Source organism: Archocentrus centrarchus, unplaced genomic scaffold (assembly GCF_007364275.1).
Source record: "Archocentrus centrarchus isolate MPI-CPG fArcCen1 unplaced genomic scaffold, fArcCen1 scaffold_96_ctg1, whole genome shotgun sequence".
NCBI lineage: Eukaryota > Metazoa > Chordata > Actinopteri > Cichliformes > Cichlidae > Archocentrus > Archocentrus centrarchus.
In genome coordinates, this window is record NW_022060305.1 from 109,991 (window position 1) to 129,897 (window position 19,907).

Consider the following 19,907-nt stretch of genomic DNA (forward strand, 5'->3'; position numbering starts at 1 on the left):
TTATTCAATTTTAACATTTCTGTAAAGGCTATGGACAGAAAAATTGACATTTCCATGGAGTGACTCTTAAATCAATTTATCTGAAAATCCAGTTTTTGGAACTTGTGCTTCTTTCCCAATACACACAGTTGTGCATATTTTCAAATATCTGCACCTGTCCAAGTGGTTACTCTTTCTGATTTGAACATTTTATTGTGTTAGACCAGGACAGCTCTGTTCCTAAATAGACTGCTCAGGATTTGATCACTAGACAAACATTGTGCAAACTTCTACTTAACTGTAAAACACACAGCAGGAAATGCTGGAAGATGTTTATGGTTCTTATCAGCTTTGCAGAGTGTAAATGCTGCTTTTGCTCATGTTCTTAAGTCCTGATAAATACACTGATGTCCTGCCATGAACAGAATTTCATTCTAGACACTAACAAAGAATTTACAATGTAACAGATGTGAAGCAAAGGTAATATTTATTGAAAACTTGTGTTTAGACAGAAGGAAAGAATAGAGAAAAAAAGTGGGTGAAAAAAGTCATAAAGATTGTCAGTCAGTTGTTGTAGGATTGCCAAAGCAACAGCAAAGAGTTCTACGCAGTTTCTGGAAAAACCCCATTTCTTTCTTCTTTTTCTTTTTGGGTTTCATTTCTTCACTGTTCACTGAAAAACTGGAAACTGGTACAAATGTTTCACAAACTGACAGGAGCTGAGCAGGAGGTTCCTCTCTGACATCCACTTCAGATAGGGATGGAGGTGAAGCAGGAGGTTCCTCACTGGCATCCACTTCAGATAGGGATGGAGGTGAAGCAGGAGGTTCCTCACTGGCATCCACTTCAGATAAGGATGGAGGTGAAGCAGGAGGTTCCTCACTGGCATCCACTTCAGAAAAGGATGGAGGTGAAGCAGGAGGTTCCTCACTGGCATCCACTTCAGAAAAGGATGGAGGTGAAGCAGGAGGTTCCTCACTGGCATCCACTTCAGATAAGGATGAAGGTGAAGCAGGAGGTTCCTCACTGGCATCCACTTCAGATAGGGATGGAGGTGAAGCAGGAGGTTCCTGACTGGCATCCACTTCAGATAGGGATGGAGGTGAAGCAGGAGGTTCCTGACTGGCATCCACTTCAGATAAGGATGGAGGTGAAGCAGGAGGTTCCTCACTGGCATCCACTTCAGATAAGGATGGAGGTGAAGCAGGAGGTTCCTCATGTGAATTCGCTTCAGATAAGGATGGAGGTGAAGCAGGAGGTTCCTCATGTGAATTCGCTTCAGATAAGGATGGAGGTGAAGCAGGAGGTTCCTCACTGGCATCCACTTCAGATAAGGATGGAGGTGAAGCAGGAGGTTCCTCACTGGCATTCACCTCAGAAAAGATTGGAGGTGTAGCAGGGGATTCCACATAATCGTACAGCAGATACTGACTTTAGGGGGGAACAGGACACATAAACCTTAAAAAAAATCACTAACAAGTTATCCACCATATTCATGATGTAGCTTCTCTAACTGAGTGTCATAGTGAACCAGCATGTGCAACGTTTGGATCAGTTGGTTTTCATTTTCTTATATACCTGTATGAAGAAACATAGGTTGATATAAGTCAATATTTTTTAACTTTGTCTGTGTGAGACTCACACTTGTGCATTTCAAATGATGCATGCTTACAGTTGCCCCCATCACATCCTCCTAGTGGGTCTGTGTTTATTCAAAAAAAAAAAAAAAGGATTTTCATCAGCTTTTCTTTCAAAACATCAGTTACACCTCATGTCCATTTTTTCTTAAGCAAAACTATTCTGTGACAGTCCCCCTTACTAACATGGTTCCACTCTCCTCACATCTGCAGAAAGAACATAGATGTGAACTCACAGAAAGAGTCCTGCATTACTTCATCATCAAGGCCCGATTCTCTCCCCCTCCTCACAGGCAAAAAAAAAACATGGATAGTTTCTTGATCGGGTATTGCCACAAACAAAGTAACCAACATTTTCCTGATGGAGTTTCTCTCATCGTTTGTGTTTTTAAAAAACTCCAAAGTTGCTACATAAGCAGTGTGTTCATCAAATCACAGCCTGCATCTTTTACTGTTTTGTACTCACTCCAAGCTTGACACACAGAACTCGTGACTTTGTAGTCACACGGCGTATTTTGTTAAGCTACACAAGTTATATAACACTCCTAGGCAAACATAACTGCTGCTCTCATTATAAATGTTGTGAGTGATCATCTGTCTGTTTTTGAAAAAGACCATTAAACATCTGAGGACCAATTCAAAAATCAATTCAAACTTATTTTCTGCACAGAAATACAGCTAACTTTTCTTTGTCCTTTAATGGAGACACAAAGTTCATCAGAAGATCCAGAGGAACACACGGGGATGATGGAGGACTCTGGATCATCAGGACACAGCTCATCCTCTCTCAGCAGACACACCGTCCTGCTCACTCTCATCAGGACAAAGATCATCACCTCCACCTGTAGAGAGAAGAAGGAGCAGAGGTGATTAATGAGTGTTTCCAGAGACTCTCCGTCAGCTGTCAGTCAGTGATGCAGCACGTCCAGTATAAAGAGCAGCAGTGGAGCAGCTGTGGCGTGTATCCAGCTTCCTCTCAGCTCTCATGTTAACATGTTGTAGTGAACACGCTGAGCTGGAAGCTCACAGACCTGCAGAGACTTTTAGCATCAATTCTGTTTCCTCTGCAGATTTCACTCAAGTCCACAGTTGAAACAAACTGCTGAGAGTCCTGAACGCTTCATTACTGCACAAACACGTCACTGATGGATTTACTGCACAAGGACACACACACAAATGTGACTCCTGGACTTTAACAGAGGTTCTGCTCTGTAGAAAGACCACATGGTTACTAAATATAATGATGGTTCTCTGATATAAGAGCCAGTGATCTGCAGGCTTCAGTCAGACTGATCTCAGAGCTGTTAGAAGAAACTGATCAGCTGTTTAGTGTTGAAATGAGAGAACAAACAGTGTGAGATCAGATGTGATGAATGAGGACCACTGTCTCTATACATGTAAGGCTGTGAGCTGGAATCCAGCTTTATTTCCTGGAGACATGAACACAACAACAGCAGTCGTCTTCACATCATCTCAAACACATGATCACAACAAGCTTCTGGCTGATCTGATTGGCTGACTGTTGTGTGTCTGTCACCATTCTCCTCTCACAGCTTCACTGAGGAAAGCAGCCACTGAGAAGGCTGCAGCTTTACAGGAAACACTGGATCTTTGCTTTCATACTAACTGTGTTTAGTACAATACTCCTGAGAGCAGCACAGACTCACTCCAACCCTCTACTGACCTCAGATCCTTCAGACTACAGTGTGCACTCTCCACAAGATCAGACAGCTGCTTCACATCTGGATCCTGCAGGTTGTTTCCCCACAGGTACAGAGTTGTCAGATGGGAGGGGTTGGACTTCAGAGCTGTAGTCAAAGATGAACAGCTGATCTTTGTCAAACTGCATCCATACAAACTGAAAAAGAATGAAAGATGCAGATAAAATCAGTGATGATGCACTGTGATGTGTTCAGGTGTGAAATGTGCAGCTAAGCATTACTGTGTCCTAATCAATGAACTTTTCTCTGAAATGAGAAGAGCGACTTTGTGCTTCTGTTATTGTGGATCATCATCATGTCAGCCTTAAACACACCTCATATAAATGTCAGCACAACATTTATCCATCTTTTCATGTCAGTACAGATCAATCACATGCTGCTCTGTAGGATCAATATCAATGATCAGACATTATTTGTGAAATCACATTGAAATGAACAGAAATAGAAATATTTCTGCATCAAGTAAACTCTCATTTTAAACTGATCTGAGTTCAGAGGATCTTCTGCACACAGATGAGACTCTTCATCAGAAATTAGAAGCATTCACTTGGCAGTAATGGTGTATGACTACCACCTTCTGGCAGTAATGGTGTATGACTACCACCTTCTGGCAGTAATGGTGCATTACATTCTACCAGCCAAAGAAAATATGTACACACACATATTTTTAGAGAAATACTGGCATAAAATATGGAGATTGTTTAGGACTTGATGAATATTATTGTAAAAATCATGTCCATCCCTAGAACAGATGCTGATAAAATGGCTGTTTAGTGCCTGCCATCTTCCTCTTTATACAGTCTATGTGTGGAACACTTCTAAAGATGTGTCATAACGGCCTTAACTGAGCATGCTCACAGTGACAGCAGATATTGGTCTTGTTTGTGGAAACATGAGGACACAAACATCTTTCTGCTGCTTTTTACACTTTTGTTTTTGTTCTGAGCTGGACCTGTGTGTCTGAAATAAGGCATTTATCACCATCACTGACACACTCGCCTTTCATCAAAACACACTTCATTTCAGACAAGAAAAAAAGATGAAGAAGAAATTTCCATGTTGAAGGGAAGTTATGTCTGAAGACAAATGAGGTTCACTTGGTAAATAATCAGATAAGACAGAGAATAGAAACACAGTCAGTGAACTGACCTCAGAGTCTGCAGTCTACATTCTGGACTCTCCAGAAAACCACACAGCTGCTTCACTCCTGAATCCTGCAGCTTGTTCTCACTCAGCCACAGCACTCTCAGATGGGAGGGGTTGGACTTCAGAGCTGAGCTCAGAGACACACAGCTGATCTCTGACAGGCTGCAGCTCCTCAATCTGAACAAAGAATAAAACAAAGAATGGAGAACTGAAACACCCCTGGGGGGCGCCAGTGCTGCTTACCAATGTACCTGGAAGAGCAGAGTTGAGTTTGACTTGCTGCAGCCTATTGGCGAGGATAGAGTGATACCACCTGATTAAAAAGGGGTTTACTTTCATCTGCACCAACTTTTCAAGGAGAATGTGGCTGAACTGAGTTAAAAGCTGAGCTAAAATCAACAAACATGAGTCCAGCATATGTACCTGGCTTTTCAAGCAGCTTTAAGATAAAATACATTGTTGACATGGCATCATTTGTACTACGTTTTCTTGTGTAGGCAAACTGATACCTGTCTAGCAGTGGCCCCACATCACTTCTAAGTTCATTTATCATGAGCCTCTCAGTGATTTAAACACATTTGAGGTAAGTGCGACAGGCCTGTAATCATTGTCCTCCTGAGGACATGCCTTTGTTGGAACGGCTATTATGATGGATTGTTTCCAGATTTCTGCCACAGTCTGTGTATCAAACAGCTGAAACAGCTGGTGCTGAGCTGGAGTCAGTTCCTCTGCAAATGTCTTTAAAAGGAAAGTGGACATATTATCAGGAGCAGTTGCTGTTTTCCCTGCATGGATCTGAAAGTTTTTGTGACAGCATCAATTAAAATCCTTCACATCACAGCTCACATTCTTTAAGACAGTGGAACACTCTGGTGTTATCAGATTCAAAACACATGTAGAATGAGTTCAATTCATTTGCTTTTATGATTTCATCATCAGCAAACAGAGGCTTCCTTTTAGCCTCCATGTTTGTCATTACTCTGATAGAGTCCCAAAGTTTCTTGGAGTTAGACATGAAAGATCCTGTTCTTCTTTATAATGCAGCCTAGCTAGTCTCATTTGTTGATTCAGGTCCTTTAGAGCTGCTTTAACTCCTTCAATGTTTAATTTAAAGCCATTCTTTTTCCTCTTAACGCATCCTTAATGCCTCATGTGACACAGAGATTATTATTCAGGGGTCTCATAACAGTCTTCTGTAGTATAGAAGACTGTTATGAAGAGACACAGGCAGTTACTGATTCAGCTGCACAGTCCATATCAGCCTCCTTAAAAAAGATTTCTGTAGAGAGGAAAGATCCTTTCAGGTCCTCAATTTTGTCTCAGGAATAGATCTTAATAATTCCTATTTCTGACTTACGGGACTTAAGAACCCGACCTATACAGTATGTGGGTAACAAATGAATCACATTATGGTCTGAATGGCTAACAGGAGGTTTAGCTCTGGTTAAGCCTCCTTAATGTTACCATCACACTTATCCAAGATTTCCTGCTGTGTGACGCAATGATGCACTGTCAGCTCACCTGTGCAGGTCTCCCTCTTCATCTTCTTCCACACTTTCACTTTTCCCTGCAGATCGCAGGTGGGGAAAAGAGACACACGGGTTTATCTCTGATATCAGTGAACAGGTCCTCTGCCTCCCACCTGTTTTCAAAGCCCACTTTTGGTTTGTCCATTTTTTGGGGTCAGGTTAGCTTAAATGTTGCTGTAAAAAGTGCTGACCGATGTTTTTATCCACTGACCACTGATCAGTGTGTCATTGGCAATGCAGGAAACACATTAGGTCTTGGCCTGCATGGCAGCTGTTGCAGTGCATTTTGGGATTTGTAGTATACGTAGTGGTAGTGCGATTTATCTGCAGGGCATTAATAATAGCTATATGAAATCATTGGGTTTGAATTTTTACTCTATGAATAAAATTAGAATGCTTAAGAGTAAATTGCAGGAAATTAATGAATAAGTAGTGGTAGAAAAAAACAGATCAGGGACATGTGAGGGCAGGAAGGCATGTGTTTCTTTTACAGAGCTCTTCCTGCTGATTGGAGGAAGCTGTGGCATGAGGCCAGCTGCTTTTATGGTCTGTGATTTCCTGAACTGACAGTGCCCGTGTACATTTCTGGCTGCTCTGGGATGCATCCCAAAGTATCCCTGGGCAAGATACTGAACCCCAAGTTGCTCTGCAACGTAGGACTGGGCGATATGGACCAAAAGTAATATTTAGCTGAATGGTGATATATGATATAGATCTCAATATTTTTTCTTCACAAAAGGTATAAACAAAAAGGCACTTCTGAGTCAAAGTTACATGTCTCAAACATCACACAGACATTTTTATTAACATTCAGCTGTAGCTGTACATGAGAGATTGCTCAAAAATAAACTATTGGCATATTTAAATCATAATGCTCCTCAAATAAATTAATGTTTTTTTCCTCTATGAAAAAAGACTCAGCTGTGCTATTAAGAAAAGATACAGAGCAAAACAGCAAAAGGCTGACTTATTCTTTAAAAAGAGTCTGGTGAAGTCTACTTGGCTTGAAAGTGCTTCCTCCTGTGTGTACTCCTGTACATCTAGTACTCTGTACAAAAACAACAAAACATGTAAACAGACTGAATGAACAAAATTCCATCCTTCAGTCAGCAGGGTTCTAGACAGGAAATCCACAGACATATACGCTGACATATCACAGCAACGGGCCCACCCGCTGATTGCGGCGTCTGCAAGCACACAAAAAGACCCACTACCACTATCAAGGTCACGTGACTTATGGTACAAACCACTTTCTGTTATCTAGTTGAGGTATGGCCAGGGATTCTTGGGGGTCCAGGTGATGCCAAAGCACATGAACAGACGCAGTACGAAGGCTGTATGTATCCAAAACACAGCGACAGTGGAGGCTTTCAGCTTTCCAAAACTCTCCAAAAGTCGCAGACGTCACTGGGAAAAGTCGCTACATTTGTCACGAGTTCCTTTTAGGAAAAAAAAAAGTCTAAATCTAGCCACAACGTTGCTAAGTTGGCAACACTGCCATGCTGTCGCTTCCTGCATGATTTACGGGTGAAGCGGTGAGAGAGAGAGGCGGGGCAGTGTGAACTTGTACAGAGACAAACTGGTAGAAAAGAAAGGTGAACTGGTGGATCTACAAGTATGAGTGTAACACGACTATATTGATATAAACTACAGTGGCTTGCAAAAGTATTCATACCCCTTTGAACTTTTCCATATTTTGTCACATTACAACCACAAATATAAACATATTTCACTGGAATTCAATGTGAAAGACCAACACAAAGTGGTATACAATTGTGAAGTGGAACGAAAATTATACATGATTCAAAACATTTTTTACAAATAAAAAACTGAAAAGTGCAGTGTGCAAAAGTATTGAGCCCCCCTGAATCAGTGCTTTGTGGAACCACCTTTTGCTGCAGTTACAGCTGCAAGTCTTTTAGGGTATGTCTCCACCAGCTTTGCACATCTACTGACTGAAATTTTTGCCCATTCTTCTTTGCAAAACAGCTCAGGCTCAGTCAGATTAGATGGAGAGCGTTTGTGAACAGCAGTTTTCAGATCTTGCCACAAACTGTCGATTGGGTTTAGGTCTGGACTTTGGCTGGGCCATTCTAACACATGAATATGTTTGGTTTGAAACCATTCCATTGTAGCCCTGGCTTTATGTTTAGGGTCGTTGTCCTGCTGGAAGGTGAACCTCCGCCCCAGTCTCAAGTCTTTTGCAGACTCCAACAGGTTTTCTTCCAAGATTGCCCTGTATTTGGCTCCATCCATCTTCCCATCAACTCTGACCAACTTCCCTGTCCCTGCTGAAGAGAAGCAGCCCCACAGCATGATGCTGCCACCACCATATTTGACAGTGGGGATGGTGTGTTCAGAGTGATGTGCAGTGTTAATTCTCTGCCACACATAGCGTTTTGCATTTTGGCCAAAAAGTTATATTTTGATCTCATCTTATATTGCATATGAAACTATATCGATATATCTTAAAAACTCGATATATTGCCCAGCGTTGCATGCAAGCGTTGGAGTATGAACGTGTGGATGTTAGACAGTAAGCTCTTAGGTTAGTTTCATTGTTTGAATGGCTGAATGCAAACAAGTTGTATAAGTTCTTTGAGTGCTCAGTTAGAGTAGAAAAGTGCTAGATAAGAACTAGTCCTTTTACCACCACCTGTTTTTAAACAGGTCCAGCAGTTGATGAACATTTTGGTTTTCTACTCGTGCTCTGTCCTCTCTGTCCTCTTTCCCACCAACAGGGTTCCAGAACCGGTGCCCTTAATTGAACCGTTAGGCGGGTTTTCCACCGCGGAAGCACTCGGTGCTCGGCTGAAAAACGGGTTCATTCCGGCCCCGCAAACTAGCTGGTCTCGAACCAAGAACGCGTGACGAAAGCGGCAGAAGGGCATGACTCTGCCATCTCAACATCAAGTTTTCTACCATATTACATGTGTATTACATGAGAAAAGCGAAGCGATTTTCACGGCTGTGAATTAGGTTGGGCTCTAAGGCTGAACTTGCTGCTTTGTATCAGTTCATATCACAGATAAAAGGACACAAAGTGCGTACTTGTGGTCTTGCTCTAATGGCTGTCTGTGTTTACCTCTGTGCTGCACACAGATGCTGCAGTAGTTTGGTTTGGACCCTAAAACGTATTTGCAGCACAAGAAAGGGGAGCGTGTTCTCCACGTTTGTGCGCTTCAGCTTCCGTGTCCAGTCGAGGACCCGCCCACACTCATACGTAAAGGAGCAGTTCACAGAAACGCGGTGGAAACGCGGGCCCGTTCTTAAGCGTTTCGCCGGTTCATTGGGAACAGCACGAGCACTGGCACGAGCACCAGCTCCTCAGCGTCGGGAAAGTAGCATCTGTCCCCTTTTTCCATTTTCTCCCCTGTCTTTTTTCTTTCTTGCTTTTCTCAGCCTGTCAACTCCGGTGTTGCTACAACACATTTATATTTATGTCAAAAATGACACAAATAAATAAATAAAAGGACAAACACTAACAAGAGGAGCTTATAGAGAAGCAGGGTTATTATAGTTAACGAAAACGAACGAAATAACGAAAACTGAAATTGAAAAAACATTGTCGTTAACTGAAATAAATAAAAACTATAATTAAAAGGAAAAAACGATAACTAATTAAAACTGAATTGTGAGTTTACAAAACTAACTAAAACTAACTGAAATTATCGATAAGCTGACTTTCATTTACTTGTTTTTTTTTTTTTTTTTAAGCCTTGTGGATTGATATGAAATCATTGTTTCCGCTCTCCGAGTTTAAGCTGGGAGCGCCACAGGACAACTGTGTGAGTGCGTGCGCATGTGCGTGCGCTCACCGAGCTGGTCCGCAAAGTAATGGCTGCGGTCTGCAGAGAAAGTGGCAGAGTCCCGTATGGAGGTTCTTTGAGTACAAACACCTGCACACGACCACAAGGTAATTAACACACACAATCCAGCTACACAAGCATAAATGTGGACATGAGGTCAGCAAGTTCCGTAGGTTGTGTACAGAGGCCGCAAAGACCCTGCAGGTTTAATTAGCGAGCATCTAACCAAGCTAGCTCTAAAACAGAAGCAGCTTCAGGTGGTGAGAACATCAGGATGCAGCTGGATTTGAGCTTTGACTCCTTCAAAGAGTTTGTTTTTGTCAAACACCACTTGTAGGTGTTGTTAATCTACTGCACTGATGCTGAACTTTATTGTGGAGTTTATTGTAGAATTTATTGAGTTTGGGAGTTCATGTTTTTCTTTGTTTCTCCCTGTTGATGTTCATGTGTGTACTTAATATTACACACATTTAGCATGTCTTGTGAACAGTTGGTTGTTGAATATATTTCTTTAAACTGTATCTTTTGTCAAGTTTTCATTACACAATAGTCACTTTTGCGCCTTGAATCGTGCACCTGATTAGGTATGAAAATACTAAAACTAATACTGAAACTAACTAAAACTAAGCATGAAACCAAAAATAAAAACTAATAAAAACGAAAAAATCCACTCTGAAAACTAATTAAAACTAACTGAATTAAAGAAAAAAAAGTAAAAACTAACTAAAACTAAACTATAATGTAAAATCCAAAACTATTATAACCCTGTAGAGAAGCTATAGAGCTCATCTTGGAAGAGCAATTATGTTTGACACAACAGTTCATTCAGATCACATGACAGGATTAAAAAAATTCCCACCAAATTTCCTGTATCAAAGGGGATATTTATTTATATTTTCTATGAATCTAAATGTGCAAACTAATGTTCCTAAAGCCTTAAATAAATATGGTCTAGTACACCCCATGCCCCCCCTTTAGACTCACTGCCATATAAAGCAGGACCGCTGCCATCAGCCTTCAGCCTGATTTAAACATGGTGTCAGACTAAGTTAAAGTTCATCTGCAGATTTTATTGTAACTTCTGGATCTTTACTGCAGATTTTCTCTGTGTGGAACAAACGGCGGTGGATGGAGCAGCTACAAAGTTCTTTTCTTCAGGCTGCAGTTTGTTGATCAGGTGGATGATGAAGGAGCTCCAGCTGTTTCCCAGTAAAGGTTTAATGGTGGTTACAGGAACAAGTGCTGCTGTTTAGGATGCTAGAAAAATGTTTTCTTTGGCTCCACCTGAGCTCACGCCTCTTTGCTCTGCACCATGTGATTGTAGACAGACTCAAGTTAAAATGACGTCAACACCTTTGGTGCTGTTATTGTGATAGGTTGATTTTATTATTCTACTGATTATTAATCGAAATTCATAATTGAGGTAAATATCTCCATGGGATTTGTTAAGAATACAACCTATCATTCTTCCATCGGTGATCTACTTGTTGAGCCTTTTTGGTAATGTGTGGGATATGTGATCATTTAGTCATACCTTGGACTGCAGGAAGGGGGCACTCCGGCCGCGGTGCTTCATTCTCAATGAAGCTGCATCGCGTTCGAGTGCATTTATTGATTTCCTTTCCCCTTCTCAGGTATGTGATGAGTGTTTGTGCTCCTAAGCTGTGGAGATATGTGCCGAGTTTTGTTTGACTGTCTGTAGACTGACGTTTTGAAGTGTTATTTCTTTTGCATTTCTTGTAGCATACTGTTGGCCAGCTAGCTGAGCTAAGTGCTCTACGCTGCCGCTAGCATAGTGCACTACGCCACCAGAATGTGTGCATACGGTGATGGCATATGCATGTTAGTTCTGTTTGTACTGAACAACTATTGTAGAGAGAATAGGAATAAGGAAAAATGTCTGTTGATGTGTGTATATAAATGGTATTTTCAATACTTTTGAGTTTGGTGATTTAAATTTGTGTTTAATAATTTGCTTGGGCATTTATGTCATATTTGGGTTTACCTGCAAGGGAGGACGAGGAAATTGTACTGTATCTTGGTTGAAATTGTTACTTACCTGTGAAGACAGATGAAGGGAGATCATTTTGTGATATTGTCCTAGAACTGACTGTGTACTTTTGTTATAGTGTTCCATATTGATGTTTTGTATCTATGTGTATACTTCAAAATAATTGTATATTCTCAATGAAGCTGCTGAAGGAGAAGCATCGCGTTCGAGTGTATTTATTGATTTTCTTTCCCCTTCTCAGGGTGTAACATTTTGGAGGCACCGCTGGGATGAATGTGATGAGGGTCCGCTGTCCCAGATAGATGCCCTGGTCATCATTCAACCCCTTCCATCTACAAACGGGCTGAGAGATACGGTGTGGTGGTTCCGTGACTGAGCGAAGGGATCCGCATGCGATCTGAGGTCATCTGCTGGTACCAGGAGAGCTGCACTGTCTATTCTACAAAGAGAAGGTCCTGCATCACACTAATACATTGCAACAACTAGAGACTGAAATGGATTCTTCGGCATTAGAGGACTTAGAAGTAGAAGTTTTTGGTGCTTTGTACACATTGAACAAGGACACTTTGATTGAAGTTTGTGATTTTCTGTGTATTGGTGGTTCAAAACTTGAAAATGTATCAGGTAGATGCCGCTCCTCCCTAATTTCATATGTCATAAGGCACTTAGAAAGAGAGGAGCTGGGTGAGCTTGAGGATCAGGGTATGGCTGAGTTCCTGGTTTTGAAAGATAAAATCGCTGAGTTGCAACAGGCTACTCAGAATAGTACACTGGAACACATAACCTCAGATGCTAACCTGACAAATGAGACACAAGAGCAGGTCATCCAGCCTTCAGAAGAAGAGCGACTGAAAAGAGAGATAGAGACACTCCAGTTGGCTTTAGCATTATCACGACCGGAAAAAACAAAGCCAATCAGTGGAGCCAAACAGTCTGTGAGTGGGAAGGATAACCATGCCAAACAGATCCCCCAGCCCTGCCTATCATTACCATGGTGCAGAAAATTCAGAATAGCAGGCCAGATTGGTGAGCCAGGTCAAAAAGACAAACTGTCGCTACCTTCATTGATCTGGTGACTGCTGACTGATCACATGACTACAGATGCAGCCACCTAATGTTGCCGCATCCAGCCAGACGTCGGCCAGCTGAAGTCCAGCTCCCAGCTGGCCGACGTCCGGCTGTCGTCGGGCTGGAAGTCCCCCTCCTTCTCCTGGGCGTATCTACTTTCCAGCATGAACACACCCCTTTCCCTCAATTGTAGACTGTCACCAAAAGGTGGCGCCTTCTTAACAAAAACGTTGAGTTCTGTGATTCAAAAAAGTTTTGGTGAAGTATCAAGTTTTGAAAACCTAAAATAGATGCCTAAAATTTTTGTCAGTATGACCTTTCACACATTTCCATTGCGAATCACCAAAAGATTCCTTTGTTTCACTTCATCTTTTAACTAAATAAGTAAATAAATACAGTAGGTTAAAAAAGAAGCGGTGCTGCGCTGAGCCAACCCGGTCTCACGGCAGTTCGTGCAGTAGTCACGAAATTTAATCTATTGATTCGTGCTCATGAACATGAATTCCCCTTTTTTCGTGTTACTCGGCACGACTTCTAACCTGCCTGAAATGCAGTGGGATAAAGTTCGTGCCTCTGGGCATGGCTTCTAAGCTGCAGTATAGTTTGTTTTTTTTTTGCCCCTGTCCCCCTTTTTTCCCCCTTTTCTTTTGAACTGGAAGCTCAGAAGCTGAATTATGCCTTTAATTGCGATCCTTAAGCGCCACATTTCCTTTTGACATGAATTTCTCCTTGTTTCATTTAATGTGGGGTGCTGCTTATGGTTGTAACGACGACATTTGTGGGGCTTTTTAGGTCTAAATTTATATTTACGTGTTTATGGTTAGTGCTATATTCGGTGTCCAATTTTTTCTGTGAGTTCCGTGGTCTGAAGCCGTTTTTCCTCTGTGTTAAATCCATGAACCAACGATGAATAAATAAATGAACTACAGTACCCATGACCCCCATCGGCCGTAACCATGGTCACGCGTATTCCCGTTGCTGTCCAGGTAAATTGCATTAGTTCACCCGCTTCGGAAGTTATCAGGTAATTACTGACTTTATTAGCGGTTTTCAGGCCTGTAGATATGGGCCAGCAAGGGCCGTCTGCACCTCGTAGTCAGTCGAGAAGGTAGTTATCGTTCTAACGGAGGATCACTGACAGAGGGATGAAGGACTACAGACGAAGGACTACAGACGAAGGACTACAGAAGCCATGCTCGCTGACTTCCGGCGGATGCTACAGTGTTCAGGTAAGAGGATTTCAATGGACAGCGTTTATATAGTGATATTATTAAGGCAGTGAGTTCAATAAGCACTTGAAATTAGATTAATGTGGTGTAAGAGAGCGCTGATATCCCAACTCTGAGATGCATTTGTAGAGATTATTGCGGGTTTTGCCGTCTTTTGTGCAAATGTTAGCGGATATCGTAGGAAAGCGTTCACTATTAAACAATGTTATGACAGAAATATGAGCTTCTGGACTTACTAGTTAAGTAAAATGATTATTTTCAGCCACAGATTCCAAATAAATATCCTGATGAGCTTCAGTGCATCCATATTCAATATCTGCGAGTACAGTGCTTCATTTAATCTGCACTGAACTGACCCAGGGTTATCACAATGTAAAATAAAATGATACTGGTCTGAACACAGTTGCTGGATCAGGTGACCCTGAAGCCTCTCTTAGTTATGCTGCTATAGGCCTAGACTGCTGGGGAGGTTCCCGTGATTTCTTTATATTCACTGTAAACAAACCTTATATTAGCAAGTTTCTTATATTCACTATTTAAACAAAGAGCAGTCTGTTTATACTTCAGACTGCTGGCTTACTTGTGGTTCCTATGATACTTAAGAGTAGAATGGGATGCAGAGCCTTCAGCTCTTCTGTGGAAAGAGCCTTGAGGTGACTGTTGTGATTTGGCGCTATACACATAAAACTGAAAGTCTGGCTGCCTTTTATCCTCTGTGACAAACCTGAGGATCCATGAAACCTGCCAGCACCTGAGAATGAGCTGAAACTTACAGTGTATTACAGTGTATTACATTCCCATCATGGAGAAGCTTCCAGACTCTGGGAATCCTGTCAGTGAGCAGGGACTGATTCACTGTCCTCAGCTTTAAACAAACCCAGTCTCCATCTCAGGTTTTGACTCAGCCTGCTTTGGAGTCACTAATCTAGAAGCATCAGGCTACTTTCAACACCATAATTTTGTTACTGATTCATTAATATGTTTTACATTGTTGTTGTTTATCAGTGGAGGGAGCAGATTTGAGAACAGCAATAAGAACCACTAAATCTTTTTTTTTTTTTTTTTTTTTTTTTTGTGGAAGAGGAGGTTCATCTTTAATACTTCAGGCTATATCAGCTACCAGTTTATAAACCTGTTTTGTGCTGCAGCAACAATCAAACATTTCCACTTCATACATCATTGTAGTTTGTGTCTTTGCTCTTTCAGAACTGAATTGGAAATCCAAAGGTGCTGGAAAGCTTCTTCTCCAACCCTCAAAGCCAAACTTCACCCATGAGAGCTGACAGCATGCAATCATTTTGAGAAGTGACATTCTCATAAATAAAGGTGAGCAATGATACTTAATGTGTACTTTTTGATTATCATGTTTAAAGGTTTGTCATTGCTCACAGTGGCCTTGTATTCATTAGGCATTTCCAGAATAGTATCCAGCAGTTTCTTGTGAGCTGAGCTGAATCATTTTTCTTTTAATACATGTTTAACATTCACTTGAGTATTACTTGTTGTACATAACTGTGGCTCTGAAACAAAGGCTCTCCTGAAGGAGAAGAAGAGAGCCTTTAGATCAGGAAATAAGGAGGAGCTGAGAGCTGTGCAGAAGGATCTCAGAAGGAAAATCAGGGATGGAAAAAACACCTACAGAAAGAAGATGGAGGACCAGCTACTGCAGAGCAACACCAGTGGAGTTTGGAGAAGCTTGAACTCAAGTTCAGGCCACAAACCAAGCCCTAAGGTTGTAGGAGACTGTTGTAGGAGGTTGGAGGAGTAGGTGAACAACTTGGACCACTAGAACTACCAGCATTTTCACACTACTCCTTTTTCTACCAAGCGCCTCCAAATGGCAGTTTACATCTCATTAGGCCACCTTTTGTTATGTACACGGGGCCAGTAGATCGGAATGTGTGTGGGATGGGTGTGGGGGTGGGGATGGGTTACCAATGATGACCCAGGGTCGCCAGGTGTATAAAAAGCCAGGTCACAACACATATTTCACCTTTAATAAGAACATATTTGTAATTGAGATCCCAGATTTGGAAGAGATGTTTTGTGTTCTCCGTGCTTCAGGTTCACAGCAGATGGAAGGAAACTCAAACAGCCACTAATGTAGCCTTTGTGCTGACTGTAGACTGAGGGATCTCTTCAAATTGTTGTATTCCTCCTCTTCCTCGTCACCCACTGCTTCAGATCTCGCTGACACCATCAGACTGCAGCAGTTATGTTATTTAGCCATGAAACATGTCGTCACCCTCCCTTGATTTTTTTCAGGCTTTTCAGAAAACACAAAAAACTGAACCGAATGTTGAAAATTTAATTTAGACAAAAATAAAATTTAAAAAATGTCTTTGACCATTTTTTTAGGAGGGTGACGATATATAACCTTGTTCAGCCTGTTTAGGAATGCACTGAGATCAATAACCTAATTTCCAACACAGATCTGGAGAAACAGCAAAAACCAACGGGACCCTACACAGCCACAGATGCTGCTCCAGAGCTAGAAGTTCTAAACCATAAACACCAACCTGGGAAACTTGCTAAGTGTGACAGGTCCAACATAACCCCAGATACAGCCCAGCCACACGGTGAACCAAATCTTTCAGATAATGACAACAGAGAACCAAACGCACCTCCCTCCTAAACTCACCAGCCTGCACCAACCTGACATTTCTCCTCCCTGAGTTAAATAGATGAGTGGAAGTTAAGTGGTTACAAACATAAAAAACACTGGTCCACAGACAGGAGCAGTGAGCTGAAATCAACAAAAAGCTACCTGAGAGGCTGTATTGAACTACTATATATAATTTAATCATTTGTCCTGACTGGTTTCACCTCAGATGTTCTTCTTTCTCCTTTTGGTAGATTTCTCCCACCTCTGTTTTGATGCCAAGAAGAAGAAGAAGCTGCTTCAGAGAAGTGTGCTTCATGGTCTCAGTGCACAGGCTGCCAGTCACACTCACACAGCAACATGTGTTTTCACTGCCACAATCAAAACATTGAACAAAATCTATGTATTGTTGTTTGGAAATGTGTCACATTACTACATGCTAAGGTGTGTTATTAAAGAAAAAAATGAGTTCTATTTTTCTGGTTTGATGATATCCCAAGCTTTTGATTCAAAACGTTTATTTTCCACTGGACAAAATATTTACTGTTACACATTTATTTCTCATAGGGATTTTTTTTTCCATATTTCAGTCTCTGGTTCTTGAGAGTCATGGCTCTGTCTGGTCTCTGACAGAGATCCTTAAAAATATTATTGGAAAGTACCTATTCATTTTACTTTCAAACAGCTTTATGTGAATGTTATCTTTTCATTTATAATTTTTAATATATTGATCACAGTGTAGTGTACCGTAGAGGCATCCAAAAATGATGAGACTGGGCTGCTTGTGTGTGATTTGGAAGGTTTGTGTCTGTCTGTGACTCTGCAGAGGTTAAAGCTGTGATCCAGTCTCAGTCTCTGACTGAAGGTTGCTGAGATTCTGATTAGATACACAATGTGAAGTTCACAATTCTCTAAACAAATAAAATGGTAATGACAAACATGAACAGCTGTACTTATTTCAGAGACACGAATGTTTACAAACATAATATTTATTTTAAGGATTGGACTTCATAAAGTGCACTGATGTTAGAGTGTGTGTTCATATTTAAATCATTTTGTAGGCTGAAATTGTAACGGTGGACCTGAGATGGTCCAGAGAAAGTAAACACATGTTAATTGGAGTAATATCAACAACAGACTGAGACAGACAGCTGTGAAATGCGCACACAATGACGTCACCTCATTCACTGCTAGCTACACTGCTAGCTACATCGTATCATTCATGATCATCTATGTAAACAATGTTCAAAGATGTCGCCACAGCTCTGCGGCTGTAACTGTTTCAAATCATATATTTTTGCTCGTTTGAACTCTGAGGATGTTTTTAAAACGGTCTTAAAAGGCTGTTGCTTTGGTGGTTGTCATGGACGCCTCAGTAGCTTCTTAGGCTAACCTGGCGCGTCCGGTTCCTGCTGCTAGCTGTCTGCCGCAGGAAGGCTGCGTCCCATTTCAAAGAGCCGCCGCTCCGCCGTAACTGTGGCTCAAACACCACTTTATCCTTTAAGAAAAGGCCTTTTATAGCCACTGATGACACACACACTAATATGCACGTCACTGTCACAGTGTGACTTCACGAAAACCTCTAAAGTATTGTTTATAAAATGGAAAATGAACCTGCAGGGTCGACCTGATGATGGAGACTGGGGGGTCTGCAGCTGACGTTTCACAATCCTGATTGACTCGCTGTACATTCATATAATTAATCAGAGCAGAGTTTAGACTGCACAGTGCACTGCGCTCACTGTTACTGTGTCAGCTGCTGCCTTCATATATGTTTACTGCTGAGGTTTGATGAAGCAGGTGGAGGAGAGTCTAAGAATGCTTTGTTAGATTCAGCAAAGGTAATATGGATGACATTTAGTCTGAATTACTAACCCTAACCCTAGCTCAGCATACAATGACGACTGCCAGTATTACTAGTTTGAGAAGCAGAGTCATTTTGGTCGCAGTTTTGATTATAAAATAAAAGCGAAAATATAAACAAACAAAAAGCTTAACATTGGGAAGACTTGGAAGAACAATGTGACACTGATGAGAGGATAAGGCTTCCCAGGTCATTCCCAGGCCAAACCAGCTGGTGATCAGAATTATTTTATTTAATTTTTTACCCAGTTTCGCTGGCGGTGCAGCGTTCACAGCCTGTCCGAGGTCCCGGGCTGAACTTCAAGCCCAGCCCGTCCCTCCAGACAATACTCACCGCTCCACTATAATGACCGCTTTAATCTCATCTTTCTATTGTTTTTAATGGACAGTTCCGCTTACAATTACAGTTCAATGATGTGAGGATCCTTGGTACAGTATACAGCGGACTGTAAATGAATGCGCTTCCACTATTACTGCTCCTCCTGGTGGATAAACAAGACATTACCACCATTTTCCCCAAATGCTGCTTAGGGGCGTTCCCACCAGTGGCCGGAATTCCTACGTCATTAGCGGGGGATCACGTTTAGGCCAAGGTTCGGCCACGAATCGGCCAAGGACCGGCCAAGGTCACATCACGGATCGGCCTGCCATTTTCGGTGGCTGCATCTGTATGTGGTGAGAACATCAAAAGAGAAAATCCTTGTACCCAAACACACCTCTGTGCAAATTGACTGTAGGGTGCAGACAAGCCACTGAATAAAGACACTACCCTTCTCTTTGAGCCTGACATAAATCCTCAGTGGGCTGAAGGGCTTGAGTTTTGTGAGACTTTGATAACACTCAGAAAGGGTGTTCCTCCTTACATTGCTCTCGATGTGCAAAATCCCACTGACCATGATATTGAGTTATCAGGAAAAACTGTTGCGGGCACCTTACAAACAAGTCCAAGCTGTGTGCCCAGCTACAATTTTAGAGAAACCAAATCAGTGTCCCCCAGCGTTAGTCAATCACGTGGATGCAGAGAGTGGGCAGGTTCCTGACACTCCATGGGATCCACCAATTGATCTGAGCCATCTGAGTGAACCTGAAAGAGTGGTGGTACAAGGGATGCTTCGTGATGAATGCGCTTCCTTTTCTAAATCAGATGATGACATTGGGCGTATCAAAAAGCTGAAACTGAAGATATCACTGAAGGATTTGGATCCTGTGGCACGCACTTACCTGTCAGTACCGAAGCCACTATATAAGGAGATGAAAGAATACCTGCACAACCTTATTGCACAAGGATGGGTAAAAAAGTCCAACTCATCTTA

The 19,907-nt window shown here is 41.8% G+C and overlaps 1 protein-coding gene across 1 annotated transcript in view; it reads right to left on the bottom strand.

Annotated features, from left to right (window-relative positions):
• Nucleotides 1-2,317: 2,317 nt before the first annotated feature.
• The window catches only part of LOC115778029 (NACHT, LRR and PYD domains-containing protein 3-like), a 37,564-nt gene continuing 19,974 nt past the window's right edge, over nucleotides 2,318-19,907 (bottom strand). The window contains exons 6-8 of the mRNA XM_030726048.1: nucleotides 4,487-4,660; nucleotides 3,301-3,474; nucleotides 2,318-2,458 (exon numbers count right to left, since the gene is read on the bottom strand). Of these exons, the coding sequence (XP_030581908.1) occupies nucleotides 2,449-2,458; nucleotides 3,301-3,474; nucleotides 4,487-4,660 (358 nt within the window). The 3' untranslated portion in view covers nucleotides 2,318-2,448. The remainder of the gene's footprint in view (nucleotides 2,459-3,300; nucleotides 3,475-4,486; nucleotides 4,661-19,907) is intronic.